Genomic DNA, 17,077 nt, shown 5'->3' on the forward strand with positions numbered 1-17,077 from the left:
ATATACAATGTTAAGTGTGAAGGAGTGAATGTTAAGTCCAGTTTACAGAGAGGCTATGGAGCAGTGAGTTGTCTGCAGCCAGAGGGGAATTATTGTACAGAGTTATTGCAGTGGGTAGGAATGTTCTCCTGTACAGCCTCAAAAGGGTCCAGTTAGATGCCGATGACTGAGCCAGCTTTCCTGATCTGTTTATTGATTCTGCTGGTGTCAACGGCTCTGATGCTGCCCCCCCCAGCAGACGGCAGCAAAGAAGAGCACACAAGTAATAACAGACTGGTAGAAGATCTCCAACATCTTGCTGCACACGTTGAAGGATCTCAGCCTCCTCAGGAAATAGAGTCGGCTCATCCCTTCTTGTACACAGCGTCAGTGTTGGCCCTACAGTTCAGTCCATTGTCGAGGTGCACTCCCAAATACTTGTAATCCTCCACCACAGCCACATCCTCTCCCAGAATGCACAGGGGCAGTGGAGACGTCCTCTTCTTCCTGAAGTCAATGACCATCTCTCCGGTCTTGGCGACATTCATAAGCAGATGAATGCACAGTCTCCTGTGGGGCTTCTGTACTACCAACCACCACATCAGACAGGACACTGCCTAGCCAGACATACTATGGCCTGTCTGTGAGGTAGTTGGTAATCCAGGAGATGGTGGACGTGTCTACCCTCATAGCCTGCAGCTTGTAACTCAGTAGCCGTGGCTGGATCGTGTTGAATGCACCGGAGAAATCAAAGAATGTGATTCTCACAGTGCATCCCGACCCCTCCAGGTATGAGTGAGCACGCTGCAGCAGGTAAATAATGGCATCGTCCACCCCCAGGAGAGGCTGGTAGGCAAATTGCAGAGGGTCTAGAAATGATCTCACCTGCGGTCTGAGATGGGACAGGACCAGTCTCTCCAGCACCTTCATCACATGAGATGTGAGAGCTATTGGCGATAGTCATTGAGCGCAGAAGGAGTCGTTTTTTCAGGGACAGCAACAATGCAGGACGTCTTCCACAGCACCGGGATGGTCTCCAGGTGCAGGCTCAGGTTTGAACAGGTGTTGAAGAACTGGAGACAGCTGGCTGGCGCAGGTCTTCAGAACCCTGGGGCTGATGCCTTCTGGGCATGCAGATTTGCCTTGGTGTAGTTTCTCCAGCTGTGTCTTCACCTGGCCTGTGGTTACAGTGAGGCGGAGGAGGGGGTTTGATGTCTCGGGAGCAGGGAGGAACACCAGAGGTGAAGAAGTAGAGTTTAGAGTGCTCAACAGGGTTGATAGTGGCATGGTATGCATTCTTGGTAATAGCATATAAAAGGTCCAGAGTGTTGTTGTCTCTGGTGGGGCATTTTACATACACTTTTCAGTATCACACAATACATTTGAGCATCAAATAAAAAGAAGGCACAGAGTAAAGGTGACATGGAGGTAATGTATGTTTTAACTGGAGTTTATTGACAGTTACAGAAACCAAGGGAAGAAGTGCGTTCTGGAAGCAGATCACTGAAGAGCAGAAACAATAAATCATTTACATGTTGTGACAGAAAGTAAATCAGTGACTCTGATAGCTTTAAAATGATGATTTACAGATATACATCCATGTTCCTTCAGACAGCTGTTCTGCAACACCAACTGTAAGAAATCTGTTAGTGTGAAATATACTTTAAACCTATTCAATAATGATAGAAAGTACGACAGATATTTAAGTTGTTGCAGTTCAAACTGAATATTTTATTTCATTATTTCCTTACATGGAGAACAAACTCCCCAAACATTGCTAAAGATAATCCCAGAAAAAAAACAGAAAGTCACATTAGTGTCCCCTGGTTCCAAATGAATACAACGTGTTGTAGTAATGTTTGCCAGTCATCTCATAAAACACCTTCATGAAGCAGGTTTTATGTCATTGGCCCCATTATATTGTTTACAACATATACAAACCCACAGCAGAAATATAATGATCACATCCAAAAAAACAAATCAATAACATGTGGAACCATCGAAACCTGCAGTAGTGTGATGGACACAAATTCATCGTTAATTTTACCTCATATAATGAAACATGTCCAAACACACTTTATATGTCCAGATAAAACTTTAAATGTACCGGTATTACAAAGATATGCCATGACAGTTTTACCCACACTGCACACGTTACACAGGTTTCAGATCAAGATTAGATGAACTCTTTAAAAGCTAACATGAAGAGTAAATTAAACATTTGACTAGATTAACAATAGTCTGAAGATCACCGTGTAGAGACATAATGTTTGGATCTTAAACATAATCACAAACTAACACCACACAGCTTCTATGTGAAATCATACACAGACTATAAAGGCATGGTGATCAATTCTCTAACTATACAGTCAATCCAGAATGCAAAATATACTGTCTGTCCACTGGCTTGAGATATTTTAATTTTCAAATTGTTTTTTGCCTGTTGAGTGACGCTAATCTGCTAGCCACTTGCATATTTTACCAATATTTGGATGGTAAAGGAAGTTAAAGTAACACCAGAAGCCAAATTGTATTTCTAGAACTCAATTCAAATGTCTTTCCACTGATGGGCAGGTGTGTAAGGCTGGATTTGGGAAACTGAAAAATGAAAACATTAACAAACAAGTGGAGAGCCATGTTGTTGCTAATACGGTTTTAAGTCTGAGATACCAACTTCATTTCTTTTAGCTCGACATAATTAAACATTGAAGTCTCGTTGACAACACTACATCTGATATCTGGAGATAACATTAAAGCCACAAGGTGAAGAATGTTATGTTGCACAGTGATGCATGAGCCATAGATCAACCCAACAACACAGATGAACAGCGAAAGATATTCCACTAAAAACTGCCGCAGTCTCATTTGTTTCCATTAACAAATGAACCTGGTTCCAGACCTTTGACTGACTGCTCACATCAGCCATTTGTTATGACACGCAAACAGGTCTGGTGTGGTCCAGGAATGAGTCCTTAAACCCGGAAATTAGTCAGCATTTTAGCACTTCTACTTGCATCATCTCAAAGTCAATTTTGTTGGATGCATTTTTTGTTACATACCTAAAATAAGGTGTGTGGTTAACACAGGGTGAAGAGATGTTCATGTTTTGTTCCATGACATAAAATACATCAGTAAATACCCCACTGGTGAATTGCTGAAGCTGGACATTAGCCACCTTCAGCGTAGCGGTGTCATATAATTCATTGCTTAGCATTAGCTTTTTTACTTCTGTTGATTTCATGAACATTTTTCAAAAACTACATTTGTGTTAATATGTGGAGATTATCCTGCTTAACAAAACGTGTTGGTATCGTAAATGTGTTTGCTACAGATATACATTTTTGCAATACAAACACTGGTTGTTAACAAGTCTCCAAATGAAGCTACTAAATGTTACAAGGCCAAATATTAGCCGCCTTTAGCTTAGCCTTGGTGATGCGCTGCCACACCACCTTGATTTAGTTTGTTTATAGCCTTAAGTTAGCCATTTACTTCTGGCAATCACATTCACAATTCAAAAATCATAAAGTGGTGATTATCCTGCTGTAACAGGTCTGGCCTACAAAAATACCCCACTGGTGAATTGCTGAAGCTGGACATTAGCTGCCTTTAGCATAGCGATGTCATATTGTTTATTGCTTAGCATTAGCTTTTTAAGTTATGGAGATTTCGTTCCAAAAACTAAATTAGTGTTAATATGTAGATATTATCCTGCTTAACAAAGCGTGTTAGTATCATAAACATGTGTATGCCAAAGCTATACATTTTTACAATCTTCCGAAATCCAATGCTAGGTAGCTTTTGCGATGCTATGTTCTGGTCACCACTGCATTGACAACACTGTATTTAAATGTTTGTGAGTGTCTGGTGGATGTTTTGACATAGCTCTATGCTTCCATAAACACATTGTTGACTGTAATGCGCCTGTGCAGCTGTAGGAAGGCCTCTATAAGCCTCATTCTTAATTTTGCAGAGAGCTATTAAACTGTTTATGCCCCAGTAACAAAAACACCTAAACAAGGACAACACCAGACCTGATTCCATCCTAGAATAAATGGAAAATGTGTGCTGAGATGCAGGCGTCTGGAACAACAACACACATGGAGTACATGTCAAAAGTGCAACATCACGATAAATACTCTCCCAGGTTAGCCTTACAGGAAGACTTATGGTTCACCCCCAGTAACACACATAGTAGCCACACGTTTATACTTCATATGCAAGTTGCTAAGGCTTGTTACATTCAAAACTCTAACAGGCATTCTGGATAGACTCATCAGTTACAAACAACATATACTTTTCAATATGTGCTCAGAGAGGAACTGATTGGGGTTAATTCACATTCATAAATCATTATTGGAGGTCCGTTTTTAGTATCTTTAAAGCACTAATCAATATTAAAGTTGGATCAAATGTGTAATGTGAATTTGTGGTAATGAACACAGAAACTGCAGAGCTTTTTACATTTTTTGTGTCACACTGTTTTAGTTCTATGGTCCAAAACTACGATCTTAATCAACCAATTTCCATGAAACACCTGATATCGGCCCAACACATCATAACAGTGACCGTTCACATGTATTCCAACTTGAATAAACCACTTCTCAGTAACGAGGACAAATTGCTCGGGGGGGGGGGCCATCAGATAACCTGCATCATATTCATTAGCATGTAGAGTTTGCAGACGTTATGTAATTCCAGCATAGCTCAACACACCACTGTACATGTATTTAGAATCACTAAAACACTAACAATGGGTGTCATTATGCAGGATACAAAATGCTTAGTAAGACATTTGTACAGATTTAAACCGAAGAAACGTAAACAAATAGGAAAATTGTGATTAGTGTAAGAAATCATTTGTTTTGGAGTGGACCTGAAGACAGAACTGAAAACCTACGAAAAACAACGTAAAGATCCAGTATGAGGAATGTGAGAGATGTGAGCCGAGTGACGGAGAGAGTCATGTCCGACTGCAGGAGGTGAAACAGGTTGTAGACAAATGGCAGAGAAAGGTTTCTCAAGGAGAAAGTCTGGAGGGCAGTAAGGAGGCAGCAGATCAGGAGACGGTGGAGATTGAGAGCTATGTGAACCTGCTGGGCCCAGATACTCCCCTCACACACACACACACACGCACACACACATGCACACACACATGCACACTCAGTCCAGCTTCTCCTTGTGAACCAGTTTGGGAGAGTCCACAAAGTCTTGGCCATTAAACAGGATGATGGTGGCTGTGATGGCGCTGGCAGCCCCCCAGAACATCACGTAGGCCAGGGTCTCTGTCCATGTGTCACCTAGGAGACAAATAACTCAGTTAGCCTGCTTACCAAAACCACAGAAACTGTCCACTGCATTTCTTAAGATAAAGGCTTTGCTGCAAGACCCTTGGAGGCAATTTTTCATAGAGACCAAAGTGAGCTACTTTGACGGGTGCCTGACTCCAACGCTGTTTCCAGGTCTCTTTATAAACCCATGGTACCGACACTAAAGGTGTTCAAGCATTTTTTAAAATTAAAATAGCTATCCACGCCACATTTAACTTGCTTTTACACGTGTAGCTGTAAGCAGAAGCATCATTTTAGGCACCACCTTCAGTCCTTTTTCTTTTCTTTGACACTCACAACTATAGCAGTGGTCTGTTATGGTGCATTCACACCAGACGCAATTTGATTTTTGGGTACGTCGCAATTACATGTGAAGTCAATATAAAGACGCGAAGTGAAGCCAATTCGCTCAGCCTCCGTCAATCGCGCAAGATAGTTTTTTCAACTTGAGTGTCAAATTCACAGGGCCTGTTCTCGCATTAACAGCGGTGAGGGTCTCAGCCTGCCGTCAGAAAACCAAAACATCAGTCGTTAGCACACAGAGCCCCCAGCTCCTCATATCTGTTCACTAACTGGAGAAAAGTTATACATGTACAAACCACAGACGGTGTATGGCATGGTGAATTCAGTCTGCTTTATTTCTGTCTGCATGATGTTGTTATGAGTGTGGAGGAGCAGCTACAACGTTAGCCTAGCCTGATCGGTGAACTCTCCATCGACTTAAGCTGCACCTGACAATTTCAAATGTATTCAATTCTCACAGGACGCTCCAAAGAGCACATGCGCAGTTTAGCATGTGCTCTTGTAGCTGTGCATCTAATTTTAGCACTACATAAACATGTGCACTTAACTTGTTTCAGTAAATATTTGGTCTGCAGCACATTTTATTCAACATTTAATTAATTCAAGGGTTTTTATTGTCATGTGCACAGTAGCTACAGTAATGAAATAAAAATCTTAGGTCCTGAACGCCTCCAACAACAAAACAAAACAAAACAATATATATATACATATATACATACACATATATATATATATATATGTATATGTATACATATATACATATACATATATATATGTATATGTATATACACACATATATATATATATACACACATATATATATATATATATATGTGTGTATATATATATATACATATACATATACAGTGGGGCAAAAAAGTATTTAGTCAGCCACCAATTGTGCAAGTTCTCCCATTTAAAAAGATGAGAGAGGCCTGTAATTTTTATCATAGGTATACCTCAACTATGAGAGACAGAATGGGGGAAACAATCCAGGAAATCACATTGTAGGATTTTTAATGAATTTATTTCAAATGATTGTGGAAAATAAGTATTTGGTCAATAACAAAAGTTCATCTCAATACTTTGTTATATACCCTTTGTTGGCAATGACAGAGGTCAAACGTTTTCTGTAAGTCTTCACAAGGTTTTCACACACTGTTGCTGGTATTTTGGCCCATTCCTCCATGCAGATCTCCTCTAAAGCAGTGATGTTTTGGGGCTGTCACTGGGCAACACGGACTTTCAACTCCCTCCAAAGATTTTCTATGGGGTTGAGATCTGGAGACTGGCTAGGCCACTCCAGGACCTTGAAATGCTTCTTACGAAGCCACTCCTTCGTTGCCCTGGCGGTGTGTTTGGGATCATTGTCATGCTGAAAGACCCAGCCACGCTTCATCTTCAGTGCCCTTGCTGATGGAAGGAGGTTTTCACTCAAAATCTCACGATACATGGCCCCATTCATTCTTTCCTTTACACGGATCAGTCGTCCTGGTCCCTTTGCAGAAAAACAGCCCCAAAGCATGATGTTTCCACCCCCATGCTTCACAGTAGGTATGGTGTTCTTTGGATGCAACTCTGCATTCTTTCTCCTCCAAACACGACGAGTTGAGTTTTTACCAAAAAGTTCTATTTTGGTTTCATCTGACCATATGACATTCTCCCAATCCTCTTCTGGATCATCCAAATGCCCTCTAGCAAACTTCAGACGGGCCTGGACATGTACTGGCTTAAGCAGGGGGACACGTCTGGAACTGCAGGATTTAAGTCCCTGGCGGCGTAGTGTGTTACTGATGGGAGCCTCTGTTACTTTGGTCCCAGCTCTCTGCAGGTCATTCACTAGGTCCCCCCGTGTGGTTCTGGGATTTTTGCTCACCGTTCTTGTGATCATTTTGACCCCACGGGGTGAGATCTTGCGTGGAGCCCCAGATGGAGGGAGATTAGCAGTGGTCTTGTATGTCTTCCATTTTCTAATAATTGCTCCCACAGTTGATTTCTTCACACCAAGCTGCTTACCTATTGCAGATTCAGTTTTCCCAGCCTGGTGCAGGCGTACCATTTTGTCTCTGGTCTCCTTTGACAGCTCTTTGGTCTTGGCCATAGTGGAGTTTGGAGTATGACTGTTTGAGGTTGTGGTCAGGTGTCTTTTATACTGATAACGAGTTCAAAAAGGTGCCATTAATACAGGTAACGAGTGGAGGACAGAGGAGCCTCTTTAAGAAGAAGTTACAGGTCTGTGAGAGCCAGAAATCTTGCTTGTTTGTAGGTGACCAAATCCTTATTTTACCGAGGAATTTACCAATGAATTCATTAAAAATCCTACAATGTAATTTCCTGGATTTTTTTTTCTCATTCTGTCTCTCATAGTTGAAGTGTACCTATGATGAAAATTACAGACCTCTCTAATCTTTTTAAATGGGAGAACTTGCACAATTGGTGGCTGACTAAATACTTTTTTGCCCCACTGTATATATATACACATTCATATATATATATACATATTCATATATATATATATGAATATGTATATATATATATATGAATATGTATACATATATATGAATCTGGCCCCCGGGCTTTACATGCGCCACTGAGCAACTCTGTCGCTGTATCCACTTCCAGTTCTCCATGCATGGTACTACCATGTAAAAAAATTGCCAAGGCCAGGTTGTAAAGCAATCCACATTCACTAGTTATTTTTGCACAAAGACTTTGACCTGCATCTGTATACATAACTGGAAATATATTTAATGATCCAGACACAAAATATATGTTCATTTAAATCCTTAAGTCCTTTTTTGTTTTAACAGCTACTTACCTGTACATCATTTTAATTTGAATGTAATCTTATTTCATTATCCTGTGGGAAACCACACTGTCCTGTTTTTCCTTCTCACTCTGTTGCTGCTATAACTCCTGAATTTCCCCACAGGGATTAATAAAAAGGTACATCTTATCTTAAGTTACAGTTTTAGTATGTGTGGACACAGGGAGTGTGTTGTAGGAGAGAGAATGAAGGTGGATGTGCTCCAGAGTAGTTGCTTAGTGGTAGTTAATGTAGAAGGGAAGTTTCAGTTTGCCCAGGGATAAAAGCTGAGGCAGAAATGGTTATGATATTCACAGTTTGCATTTTGTGTGATTTATTACCTAGATTGAGATTAATCTGTGAGATTGATATTTAGGTGAATAAATTAATGTTCACTGCAGGCCTTGAAGTTAAAAATACTAATATTCTACTGTCCTTTCTTTAAAAATAACAGACTTCCTGTAGCTCTATTGAGTGAGAGAACTTACCCGCCATGAGCAGACAGACAATGCACATGGAGAAGGCCACCAGCATGACGATGGGCAGCTGTAAGAGAGAAGGGATCAGAGGATCAGAGTCACAGTCACATTTACTGCTGGAGACAGAGACACTCTGGTATACTGACCGTGAGGAACTTCCAGTCCTTCTGCACACGGAGAGGAGTGGGTCCATCAGACTCATCCACAGCAAAGTTACCCAGAAACAGGTCAATGGAGTCCTGGAAGCAAAAACACCATGATGAGAGGACTGATCAACACACCAGCTTCATCGAAATGTCAGAGGGGTAACGCTTGCTATGTGTGTGTTCGAGCTCTTCGTGGGGTAGGAACAGAACATGGAGAAGCACTGAAGGGTTCTGTTGAACTCTATGCGCATCTTAATTTACACCAAACTACAATGGAACATCTCACCACAATCTTGTTAAAGAGTCTACATGTGTTTAGTTTATTAAAGAGGCTCTGTTATGCTTTTTAGGATTTTCCATTTCCTGCAGTGTAGTTTTCTTTACATGTCTGGTCTGCAAAGGTTACAATCCCAAATTCACTGACTGACCCAGAGCAGACTGGGCTCTGGTATCAGACAGAAGGTGAAAATAAAAAGCTTTTTGAACATTAAAGCATGGAGACATGTCACAGTAGAGACACAGAATACAAATATAAAACCTGAAAATGAGCAGAATATCTCCCGTAATTAAATGGATAACATTTCTATTGTGCTTTCCCTGTCTTTACCACATTTATACAGAGGCAGAGACTGCGATACAAGGTACCACCTGCTCAAGAGACTAACATTCACACAGTATCTTGGCCAAGGAAACATGTTGACTGCAAGCTCCGGAGCCACAGCTAGCCCATAGTGTGCAGTTATTATATTACACATTTATTGAAACTGTTTATTATTATGACTCTACCATTATATATATATATTATATTATACTACACCAGTATATGTGTATTTATATGTTTCTAGTTATTGTGCTTCTTATCTTGTTTTTAATCATTGTTTTATTATTTAACTTGTAGCTTGTACAGCACTTTATTCAACTGAGGTTGTTTTAAAATGCGCTATATAGATAAATAAAGACTGAAATACTGTAGATATGTATGTATGTATTGTTTATAGTTTTTTATTTGATAAACTTTATTAATTTGAGTATTTCCACTTATTCCCACATATTAGTTTGGTGTACTCCCTGCTGTGTGTGGCTGGACTTTATGATTCCATCAGTTGAGCTTTCATAGACTTCACACCTGTCTGAATCCATCAGAGAAGTTGTTCTTGTAGTAGCGGATCATGGAGTTCCAGCCGTCCATCAGCAGCCCCAGCCTGGTCCTCTTCCCCGTCCTGATGGGAGAAATTACATTAGATTCAGCCGCAGTCATGACAGGCTGGTGTCCCCCCCCACATGTTAGTGAGCAGCTGCAGGAGGTACTGTACCTGGTGAAGTCTGTTTTCAAAGCTCCGGTCCCTGCGTACTGTACAGCGCATGCATTGGCATTGTCAGCCCATGCTGGTTAGAGAGCACATACACAGAGAACAGTGAGGACACACTCATCAGGCTTCAGATCCATCCACACACACACACACACACACACACACACACACACACACACACACACACACACACACACACACACACACACACACACACACACACACACACACACACACACACACACACACACACACACACACACACACACACACACACACACACACACACACACACACACACACACACACACACACACACACACACACACACACACACACACACACACACACACACACACACACACACACACACACACACACACACACACACACACACACACACACACACACACACAAGAAATTACCGTTCTTGTAGATCTTCTCAAACTCAGCCTGCTCCTCAATCCGCTGACCCACATTCAGGACGCCCATCCTCTGCACACATACACAAAACACACACGGGTCAATACAAACCATCTTACCAAAATGACATGAGTGTGTATATGGAAAGAGGTACATTTACCCCCAGATTTAAACTTATATAAAATCTGTACAATATGACTAATACAGGCTCGTGTTCCATAATCAGGAAACAAAAAAAGCAATGGTATTCTCTTGCAGATACATAAAAAATATGTTATCAGATTACTTTTACATTTCTAGAAATTGTGGATTACTCGCAGGATTACAGAATTAGTAAAACCTAAAAAGATCATCTAGTGTTTTTTGTTGTAAAGGATCAGATGTTCTGTCTCCTCTGTCAACTGTTCTGTTCTGCAGGCTAATACTGTAAGAGTAAATCTATACCTCTACTGCCTGAATCTGCTTCATGGTTTCTCTTTCTTTGGTTCATTAGTTCTGTTTTTAATTCAGCAGGAGAGCCTACAGACAGTAATCAGGTTACATTACTTTTATATTGGTATACTCAGATTAGATTTTTTTCAGTAACTGTAATGGATTCCACTTTTAAGTCCCCCTCCCAACCCTGACTGGTACTTAATTTTTCCCATTGTGTATATATCTTTTTATTCCCTTTTAACCCGTGTCTGCCTTTTAATAAAATATTTAAATCTACTCTTCCTACTTCTTTCTGCACTGTACCTTGACTTTCTGCTGTAATGTTGTAAACTTCCCCAACAGCGGGACAAATAAAGCATTTCTGATTGTGATTCTGAATAATTGAGTTGATTATCTATCAGTGTGGGGGAAGACCCACCTGCAGCTGGGACTGCAGCGAACGGCGGGCCAGCAGACTCTGGATCACGTTGGTCCGGTCCAGGCAGTCCATGCAGTTACTGCGAAACACTCCCCTCTGCTGCGCCACCGTCTTCCCCTCCGAGGTCACCATGAAGTAACTGCGCACATACACAGTGGAATATAACTACGCAGTATACGAGAAGAATCATCGGGCCGGAGCTGCTGCTGTGCAGCTACACCAACATGCAATAATACAATAAACGAGACTGTAGGCCGATTATCCAGAACAGAAGGTTCAAAAGCCACTTAGCCTGCGAGGCGAGTGCTTTATTCCAAAGTTCCATTAACCCACTACAGTCTTGCAACTTTTGCACTGCATTTAAAGGTCCCCTATTATGCAAAATGCACTTTTTGATGTCTTTTATACATCAATATGTGTCCCCGGTGTGTAAGGAGACTCACAAAGTGTCAGAAAATACAACCCTCTCTCTTTAACTCCTTACCCACATCTCTAAAAACGGGGGTACAAACAACCTGTTCCAGATTTGACGTCATAACCAAAATATGTACTGGCTTTACGTTAAACTCCTGGCAATGTCCTGCCCACGAGACACTTATCAACCTATCATCCGCAATATAGTTGGGAGCTGAATCCCCTCCGCAGCACCTCTGTGTGTGTGTATGTGTGTGTATTCAGCAGGATGTCTACAGGAGGGACTTAGAGTTGTTGTTTATATAATACATATAATGTCTCTGTTCTAGTGGTAAACTCTGAGAAGTGTTTCAGAAATAATGCTGGATGTGGTTTGGAACATAATATGGGGTTTAATCACAGCAGCGTTTAGCTGAGTTTCTCGTTAGAAACTTCTCTCTTCAGACAGAGAGCTGCATGATGCTCCAAAGAGGCGTGGCCAGCTTCAGCTCAGCTCAAATTTAAAGCGACAGTCACAGAATATACAAATACAAACAAAGAACAACAGGCATGCGGACGTGTGCGGTCAAAGACTACTAGTTCAAAAACAGACTTCCTGCTGTGTCACACTGGCAGCATCATTTATACTATCACACCACTGTTGTGCAATAACACGTATGTGCAATTTGTAGACTAGTAGAATCTACTTCAAATGTAACTTGTAGTAATAACTTTATTTATTTGTTATTGTTTGTGCATTCCCTTTTATCTAATAGTGTTTGTGGGTTTTTGTCTCTATCTTCACTTTAGCCGCAACAGTGTTAATATATTCTGATTCAAATCCTACCTGTATTCATCTTGCGTCTCAGCGACGAGGTCCACTAGGATCTGCAGACGCTCCCACCTCATGGCGCTGCACTCCTTGTGGAAGTCGAAGGCTATGTAGCTGAGGACAGAGGAGAGAGGGTCAGAGTGCTGTCTTCAGGTCAGAACCGGACGTCTAAACAGACTGTGTTTGATCAAAGTTACAGAGGTGGCAGAAATAGATGCAGTTCCCAAGCAGAGCTAAATGTTGATAGAGACATTTTTTAATTGTGCATAACATGATTAATATTGTTAAGATTATTTGTCTTACGTTTTAACATTATTATTACATATGTGTATGACAATTTGATACTATGTATTTAAGTCTTTCTGCTGTCAACAATATGCACTGTGGCTTCAATGAGGCAGGATATGACATGGGGACACAGCAGATGATGGATGGGAAGCGGTAACGTTTTTTGACCCCAAGCTCTTGTGGTTACTTTTTGAAAGGAGAACATTTATGTTGATCCTTTATGTTTGTATGCAGCCCTTCTGGATCGCAACATTTTATTTTAGAAAAGGACAAAGTGCCACAACAGATTTAAAATGAAATGTCTACAAAAGGAACTGCTTTTCAGACAGCTCTCTGCACTGACTTCTGTCCTCAGGGGGAATTACCAGTGAAAAAGGCGGATGAAAGGAGACATAAGTCAATGGAATTAAAACTGAAACAAACACAAAGTTGCCTCCCAAATAATCTTAATAAGTCTGATAAGATTTAGTATTGTTAAATGTATAGAGGAAAGGATCTGCTGTCCGTGAGTGTCAGCACAAAGAAGAACAGCAGTACAAAGTGCACTTCCTGACCTGCTGCATGTATATACAGATACACAGGACATAATAACTTACTGGTGACACTTACTTGAGCATACCGTTGTTCATGCCAGACACCATCTTATCGAAAGCCTGTTCTAGTGGCTTCTCTGAGCCCTTCTGATTCACCTGCAAAAAACAAGGAAGCACAAATTGGCATTCATTTGAAACCGCACAATAATGTTATGCCAGCTTGTCACAAAGAAGGCTGAATATCGCAAGGTATTAGCGTGGGAACCAAGCCCCCAGGAAGTGCTCCGGACTCTGAGGAAAATATTTGTAGTGGCCAAACGGCGGTACTACAATGATAAGAGCGGCTGTGGGCTCTACGATAATTATAGCCTCATGACATTTTACAGCCACAAACTACAGCCTGCAGGCATTCAGGGGATGTGAAGGTTTTACTAGATTTGACGACAAAAAGGGTTTTCAGAACCGAAGTTCTCACTACAGCATGTGACTTTCTTTTATTCTACTAGAGATCTGTAATGAAGAGGGATGGAGTCAAGCGCTTGAACAAAAAATGAATAGAGGTTAATAAGGTAACCTCACCAGGTTCAGAAGGGTTTGCTTCCCATAGATGAGCAGCTGAGAGTCGAAATGCCTCTGGAAACCATCCATCTGTACAAAGTGTTCAAGAGGTTAGGATTGGTTTTTCCCGCCCCACCATTTAGAAAGCACACATGGAAACGGCTGCTCTTACGTGATTGGTGGTTTTGCTGATTATAGGTTTAGGTTTGTATTTCAGGTTGGGCCTCTGACTCCAGTAGAAGGGCATGGAGCCTCGAGTCTGGAGAGGAAGAAACAATGTTAGCGATGAAAGTCATTCTGAAATCTTGTCCACTTTAAATATTTAAACAACCGCTGCACAGCAGCATGTGTGTACTTGCCTGTATAAATGAAGCCTTTGCTCCCTCATACAAAACGATTTGCTCCGTCTCCACAAAGTTAGCAGCGTGGCCCTCAGAGTCGATGCCTGTGAGAGCAGCATAGAAAACCTCCATGAGCAGGCAGTAGTCTCAGTACTGTGAGGTGTGTAGCCTTACCTTATATATATCTCAATTCCAATCCAGCCCCTACACCCTCTCCTGTCTCCCTATTACTATGTTTACACATTAGGTTCCATTCAAAACAAACTAGTGGGGCAGTGGGAGTTATTACAAAACCCTCAAACCCCCAGGGAGAGGTTAATAAACTCTCCAACAGGAAGTTATAAAATCCTCCATCAGGAAGTAAGTAAACCCTCCGACAAGAAGTTAGTAAACCGTCAAACCCCCCAATATGGAAGTTAATAAGCTATCCAACAGGAAGTTATAACACCCTCCAACAGGAAGTTAATAAGTCTAACAGGAAGTTATAACACCCTCCAACAGGAAGTAAGTAAATCCTCCAACATGAAGTTAATAAACCCTACAGGAAGTTATTAAACCCTACAGGAAGTTATTGACCCTACATCAGGAAGTTATTAAACCCTACAGGAAGTTATTGACCCTACATCAGGAAGTTATTAAACCCTACAGGAAGTTATTAAACCCTACAACAGGAAGTTATTAAACCCTACAGGAAGTTATTGACCCTACAACAGGAAGTTATTAAACCCAACAGGAAGTTATTAAACCCAACAGGAAGTTATTAAACCCAGCAGGAAGTTATTAAACCCAACAACAGGAAGTTATTAAACCCTACAACAGGAAGTTATTAAACCCAACAGGAAGTTATTAAGCCCAACAGGAAGTTATTAAACCCAGCAGGAAGTTATTAAACCCTACAGGAAGTTATTAAACCCAACAGGAAGTTATTAAACCCAACAGGAAGTTATTAAACCCAACAGGAAGTTATTAAACCCTACAGGAAGTCTGCATTGGTCCTGACTTAACCAGTAGAAAATGGTAGACGTTTATTGTAGTAAGTTTTCTACATTTACAGGAACTGTTGCAAACAAGACGCAGCTCATAAACATCAGATTTAAGAACGAGTAGAGGTATACATCAAAAAGAAACGGCACTTAAGATTAAATTATTAAATTTCATCCGAGAAACGCTGATTTAAAATTACGGGTATGAAAATATATCACCGTATCTGTTTCCTTGTGGCTGTATTACACCCTCCATCTTAAAGAAGGGGCTTCATGCAGCTGAGAATGAGACTAAGGACTGAGATGACCCTCAGGATGGATTGGAGGCCCCGGCTGTGGCGCAACTGGCTGGGGCACCTGCACCGTACGCCGGCAACCCGGGTTCGATTCCCGACCCGTGGTCATTTCCGAATCCCACCCCGACTCTCTCTCGCACTTTCCTGTCACTCTCCACTGTCCTATTCGATTAAAGGCAGAAAGCCCCCAAAAAATATCTTAAAAAAAAAAAAAGGATGGATTGGAACTGGGCTTGTGCCTTCATACTGCTAATGAAATTGTGTTGGCAGCTGTTACTTTGCACTCTATAATGGTCAATAAGTAAGGCCACAACGCTTGGTGCAGACAGACATGTTCACCTCTGACGTAGTATCTGACGCCGGCCCGGAAGCAGCTTCTCCTGGATATGAGGATCCACTCGAAGATCTTCCCATTGATGCGACACGGCTTCATGACAATGACTGGAGCAGGAGGGTTAAGGAAAGGCTTGGCTCAGGAATGTGTCTGATCTTATCTGCAGTCACGCTCTATCAGAACATGTTCAACGCTCAGTGAAAAGGATACATCCATGGACAACAGGAAGTGCAAACTTGTGAAGCTGTGGAGAAGTGGGTATGATTATTATCATTGCATTGAACGAGTACAAAAACAGTGATAGTGTAATGTGGTACCTCAGGCTGCGCAGCCAGCTCTCTCAGGAGGTTCCCGTTCCACACAAACCTCTGATCTGCCTGAGAAACACAACATCATCAATTAGCTGCAAGAATGTAAAATCCTTTATATAATTCAATACTATATATAACAAATATATTTTCCCATATATTTTTCTAAAACATTCCTCCTCAATATGACCTTCTACAATTGTTCTAAACTAAAAAAACATTATTCCATCATATCGCTAGAAAATACAAAAAAAACAAGTTAGACAATTGTGAAATATTTTTCTCATTTAATCTTTAATGCAAAATTAGCACAACAGTTTCAAGTGAAATTAAAGATAAGAATTACTGAGTAATAACATTAAGAGAATATTTTATTTTAAAGGGCCCTTTATGCTTATCTTCAGGTTCATATTTTTATTTATTCTCTCTCCTGGGACATGTCTCCATGCTTTAATGTTCAGAAAGCTCTTTATTTTTCTCATACTGTCTGTGCTGCAGCACCTCTTTTCACCCTCTGTCTGAAACCAGAGCCCAGTCTGCTCTGATTGGTTAGCTGGCTGGCTCTGTTGTGATTGGTCAACC

General features: G+C 41.0%; 1 protein-coding gene across 1 annotated transcript in view; it reads right to left on the bottom strand.

Moving 5' to 3' along the window:
* Positions 1 to 1,680: 1,680 nt before the first annotated feature.
* sacm1la (SAC1 like phosphatidylinositide phosphatase a) overlaps positions 1,681 to 17,077 on the bottom strand; it is a 28,697-nt gene continuing 13,300 nt past the window's right edge. Inside the window, exons 6-20 of the mRNA XM_063898630.1 lie at positions 16,505 to 16,564; positions 16,398 to 16,431; positions 16,193 to 16,294; positions 14,593 to 14,678; positions 14,406 to 14,492; positions 14,255 to 14,323; positions 13,752 to 13,831; positions 12,870 to 12,968; positions 11,630 to 11,768; positions 10,779 to 10,848; positions 10,357 to 10,429; positions 10,170 to 10,263; positions 9,044 to 9,136; positions 8,907 to 8,964; positions 1,681 to 5,279 (exon numbers count right to left, since the gene is read on the bottom strand). Of these exons, the coding sequence (XP_063754700.1) occupies positions 5,143 to 5,279; positions 8,907 to 8,964; positions 9,044 to 9,136; positions 10,170 to 10,263; positions 10,357 to 10,429; positions 10,779 to 10,848; positions 11,630 to 11,768; positions 12,870 to 12,968; positions 13,752 to 13,831; positions 14,255 to 14,323; positions 14,406 to 14,492; positions 14,593 to 14,678; positions 16,193 to 16,294; positions 16,398 to 16,431; positions 16,505 to 16,564 (1,281 nt within the window). The 3' untranslated portion in view covers positions 1,681 to 5,142. The remainder of the gene's footprint in view (positions 5,280 to 8,906; positions 8,965 to 9,043; positions 9,137 to 10,169; positions 10,264 to 10,356; positions 10,430 to 10,778; positions 10,849 to 11,629; positions 11,769 to 12,869; positions 12,969 to 13,751; positions 13,832 to 14,254; positions 14,324 to 14,405; positions 14,493 to 14,592; positions 14,679 to 16,192; positions 16,295 to 16,397; positions 16,432 to 16,504; positions 16,565 to 17,077) is intronic.

The sequence above is a fragment of the Eleginops maclovinus genome, chromosome 13, assembly GCF_036324505.1.
Source record: "Eleginops maclovinus isolate JMC-PN-2008 ecotype Puerto Natales chromosome 13, JC_Emac_rtc_rv5, whole genome shotgun sequence".
NCBI lineage: Eukaryota > Metazoa > Chordata > Actinopteri > Perciformes > Eleginopidae > Eleginops > Eleginops maclovinus.